Source organism: Sinocyclocheilus rhinocerous, unplaced genomic scaffold (genome assembly GCF_001515625.1).
Source record: "Sinocyclocheilus rhinocerous isolate Xijiao unplaced genomic scaffold, SAMN03320098_v1.1 scaffold3194, whole genome shotgun sequence".
In the NCBI taxonomy this organism is placed as follows: domain Eukaryota; kingdom Metazoa; phylum Chordata; class Actinopteri; order Cypriniformes; family Cyprinidae; genus Sinocyclocheilus; species Sinocyclocheilus rhinocerous.
The window spans coordinates 365,316-370,076 of record NW_015653458.1 but is presented as its reverse complement, the minus strand read 5'-3'; the positions used below and the strand labels follow the sequence as shown (position 1 = coordinate 370,076).

General features: G+C 40.1%; 1 protein-coding gene across 1 annotated transcript in view; it reads left to right on the top strand.

Annotated features, from left to right (window-relative positions):
• Positions 1-1,266: 1,266 nt before the first annotated feature.
• LOC107715750 (whirlin-like) overlaps positions 1,267-4,761 on the top strand; it is a gene marked incomplete at its 5' end in the record, with an annotated part of 34,673 nt that continues 31,178 nt past the window's right edge. The window contains one exon of the mRNA XM_016521937.1: positions 1,267-1,485. Coding sequence (XP_016377423.1) covers positions 1,267-1,485 — 219 coding nt within the window. The remainder of the gene's footprint in view (positions 1,486-4,761) is intronic.

Sequence of the window (4,761 nt, the reverse complement as noted above, 5' to 3'; positions counted from 1 at the left end):
TTCGTTGTGAAAGCGAAACTACTTTGTTTGGTCTTCCAAAAGAGGACGATATCCGCTTCGTCATGCCTGGAGCTGATCTGTGCTGGTCGCTGAGGGAATACTTCAACTTAGTGCTGTGGATCTTTAACACTGCTTCAGTGTTACTTTAACACTCTTTTAGAGTGGGACCATATATGCTCCGAGCAGTGTTCATTTAACACTCGGGAATTTACTGTGTATGTAATATATATAATGTATTACATTATGCATGATAAAATATAAAGATTTCACAGTGATTTGATTCTGTAAAGTTTTTTTTGGTTACTACAACATTACTGTAGTAAAACCGTGTTTTACTACGTTTATACATTTGAAGACGAGCGGAGAGTATAGAATACTAGATAAAAAAATTAGCTAGCTAGAATACATGCATATTAACAGCGTAAACATGAATTAGCCATGCGACCATATAATATGATTAAATGTTAATAAATTAAGTGTATCAGCAATCATAAATTTCTTAGAAATATATTTTACCTAGGTGACGAGGATCGCTCAGTCGCTTTGTGTCAAACTCAAATGCAGTTACGGGGTTTTTGACCAGCGAATGTGTGCAAATGTGCATCTTGTCCGTCATTAAAACGGCGGCGTTACGTTTTCATCACCAGGTGTTTGTTGTAGCTATATGGGCGCCACGCTCAGTTTCAAATAGGCCTACATAAATTATGAGCCTTTATAGACATAGTGTTTCTTGCGTAAAGAAAACGCTGTACTTATTCAAACAACAAGATCTTTATTTACCCTTGCAGACCTAGTTCAGCTGCTGTGGAACTTCAGTTCATTCAGTCAAGATAGAGGGGGTGGAGTTATGAGGTTTACTGACAGTTTGAGCGGATCCAACAAGATTTAGTCACAAGCTCTTTTTAATACCTTTCATTAGCTAAATATTTGTAAAGCAGACAGACAGATGTAAAGGGTGACCAATATCATTGATTTATTGAAGGAAAAAAAAAAACACCATCTCCAAAAAAAAAGGGCACTTCGGAGTGTAAGGGCAAAAAGGGCATGTGCTCTGCACAGGTTGAGCCCTACCTGTGCACGTGCCTGGTATAGCACACCCCTATAATGACTGATTTGGAGACAAGATTTAAGATTTCTATGTGCATATGAAGAAACAGAAATAACTTTGAGAGAGAGACAATTACTTATTTATTCATGTCCTCTTCACTCCTTTTTTGTTCCTTTTTTTCTTGTGCTCATCTATCTGTTTTCCCTTCACACTCACAGGTATTGAAAGGTTCTAAGAAGCTCTCCATGTCGGTCTGTTCTATGGGACGGATCCCAGGTGGTTACGTAACCAATCACGTGTATACATGGGTGGACCCTCAGGGCCGCAGTGTGTCCCCGCCACCAGACTTGGTGGGGCAGCATGGCTCAGGAGGAAGACACTTGGACATCCAGCAACATGGCCACACGCACATTCGGCACGAGGGTGCTGAGAAGAAGGTGAGTTTAAACGAGCGTTCATGATGACAGATTGATTGGAAATTAAGCAATTTAAAATTCAGAGTGATGTTGTAAAGTGACTTTTCCCTCTACGTGTTATGTCACTCAGTTTATTCATATTGAAAATGACAGCTCTAACGAGTGTAGAAATGATCGTAATGCCTCAGTGATTCCTCTCTGCTAACTGCAAACCAGCTCTGCAGGGTTTTTTCCTCTGTAGGTGCATTAACACACATACACAAACACATTCATCAACTTTCCACACTATGCCCTCTCACACCTTCATCCCATATTCTGCCTCTTCAGCTAAAAACACCCAAAGGACAGCAATCATTAATCACAACACTGTCGACAAGGTCTGAAAGGTCCAAAATAGTTGCCACTAAATGTACTAAATACAACATCTGTCAAATTTTATCTCAGTTCACAATGTATCATCTGAGGTTTTTTGGCCATGTGGTATCACATATGTGCAATACTCCCTGCATTGAGCCAGCTAAGTGAAAATAGGAGGAGAAAAATCACAACTGATCAGATTTTTATTATATTAAAAACAGCTAAATAATCATATTGTTAAAGAGACATACTGTATATGTATGGGACGTATTTGTATATATTTTATGTATGTTTAATAATAATATAAAATTGTAATATTTGTGACTAATAATGCAAAATAAGTTTCTCAATTCACTCACAACTGGCAGAGGTGGCAAAAGTTAACCTTAACTGCATATAAAATCACCTGCAAAACCTATAAAGCCATAAACTCAAATACAGAGATTTTCACTCATAATAACTGTCTAAACTTCAGACAGTGGTTAATTCTAGGGGTGTCCCCGACTAAGGATTTTCATAGTCGAATCGGAATTTTCGAATCTTGCCGATATTCGACTGGTAGTCGAATCATATGTTTTGGGGGCGGGGCAAAATACATTACCAAGAGTCCATTACCAATCTTTCACTCTGCCTGTGTCAATTTGAGTCTTGTTAAAGTTTTAAATCCCTGCCGCCAAGATGCTCCTCTGTCGGTCACGGATTATGGAAAGTGAAACTTAAATGGGGTTTTTAAGATTTAAGTGACGTGACATGTGGCCAAGTATGGTGACCCATACTCGGAATTAGTGCTCTGCATTTATCCCATCCAAAGTGCACACACACAGCAGTGAACACACACACACCGTGAACACACACCCGGAGCAGTGGGGAGCCTTTTTTTTTTTGCTGCGGCGCCCGGGGATCAGTTGGGGGTTCGGTGCCTTGCTCAAGGGCACCTGAGTCGTGGTATTGAAGGTGGGAGAGAGCGCTGTACATTCACTCCCCTCACCTACAATCCCTGCCGGTACGAGACTCGAACCCGCAACCTTTGGGTTACGAGTCCGACTCTCTAACCATTAGGCCACGACTTCCCCCAAAATTTATTCACATATGTTAAAATATTTAATTGAAGCTTCTTTCTTTTCAGATTCTTATTTACAGCATTATTTTTAATAGGCTGTATATTAACTTATTGGGAGAAAACCAGTAATTCTATTTGAAATCAGACATTTAAGCACCCCCATATAGCCAAAATGGCACGATCATAACACCCCGCGAATATTCGACTATGAGATTGGTGTCGAATCAGGCTCCTCCTATCGAAGCATCGAATCTTCGACTATTCAGGGTCACTCCTAGTTAATTCAACAACAAAAACGGTTTGTTTCTTGAAATTTGATTATGGATGACTCAAGGTAGCCCGAATTACAAGCACTGACAGTGATCTATATGTTTTGGATGGAGGCAGTGGAGCATGTTAGCTGCAGAGATTCTTTAGCGGGGGTCTGTGCTTTTTTGGCTTGGATCTGGGGCTGCTAAAAAGAGTATTTCAGGCACGCTTTGGGCCTAGCTCACCTGAAATGCTCTCTATGTCAATGTGATTGATATGACCCATTTGAGCTATCATCTGAGATGAACTACCCAAATCCATATTACACATTTATCACACTACGTGTAATGCATGAGGAATGAATAAGGGTGTTTGTTTACTAAAATATGTCTATACATGTACGTGTATGTTTAATAATATAGGTATTTTAGTGCTGTCTGCAGAGCTGACCTTTAATGCCATGAGACAGCTATGAATTCTGACTAGAATTACATGTATCACATCAGTTTAGCCAATCAGATAAAACTTTAAAGGCTTGTGAAATGTACATGACTCTGTAAGAGGTCAGAAAGTGGCTGCTTCATTACGCTACAGATAGACGCAGAATCTACCCTCATAGTTAGTCTGAATAATGCTGAGGAGAATCATATCTGGATTCAGGCAATCTGTTCATTGTTTTAGTGCAAAACAATGCAAGACAAATGAGAACTGATGAAACATAATCACATCAAAGATCAAACCCCCAGTCAAGCCCATAGAGAGGTGATAAACACAGCTTTATTTTATTTGTTGGTAATTGTTCATCAGGGTTTAGATGCTGCAGTGGTGCCGCATTTATTGGTATTTTATTCAGGTTGAACACACTAGAATCCTGATGGGTGGGTGAGTCAATTTATAGTCACCTCCTCTTCATTGCCTCAGCATTTTCCTTTAGTAATGGGGCGTCCATAACTGATGAGCGAAATGAAGTGTGCAACCACAGTCTCAACTAGGGGGGTAAATATCCCACCCACTTATCAATAATCGACTGTGTCGTAAAGTTCTGTTTACCTGCAGCTTTGAAAGTGTGCCTGTAAAATGTGCAGCAGTGTGGCTATAAGCACCATTCACAGTTCTCAGTTTCAAAATACCAGTAAATTCTGTGACATCATCATTAACCAGAAATGGCCTCTTAACGGCTGCGCCTCCCGGTGTTTTTGTAAACATGGAGGAGTGTGCAGTCAATGTTTCTGTTGATGTTTTCATTTTTGTGTCAAACGTTAACATTTATGCAGCTGTTTTTTGCCCAGAGATATCGTGTTAGATGACTTTAGATATTTCTTTGACATCTGTAAACAGCGCAGAGTAAATGCGTCAGAATGTTATGACTGGCCCAGAGTAGACGTCTTATGTCAGCGCGTTCAGAACTCCTGTGCAGCGCTGCCGACGACTTCCATAACCCGAATGAAGCACGTTGAAGCTCTCGCTCTGGTGCCCATACAAGGAATTCCGCCCTTCATGATGCCATTATCGGAACCCGAAAGGAGTGTATTTGGCACAAAAATACGCTTTTTTGAAACTTTGGCCATGTTTAGCATGAGAATCAACTCTTTAACAGTGTTAATAATTTAGAATGCATGAAATAGCATTAG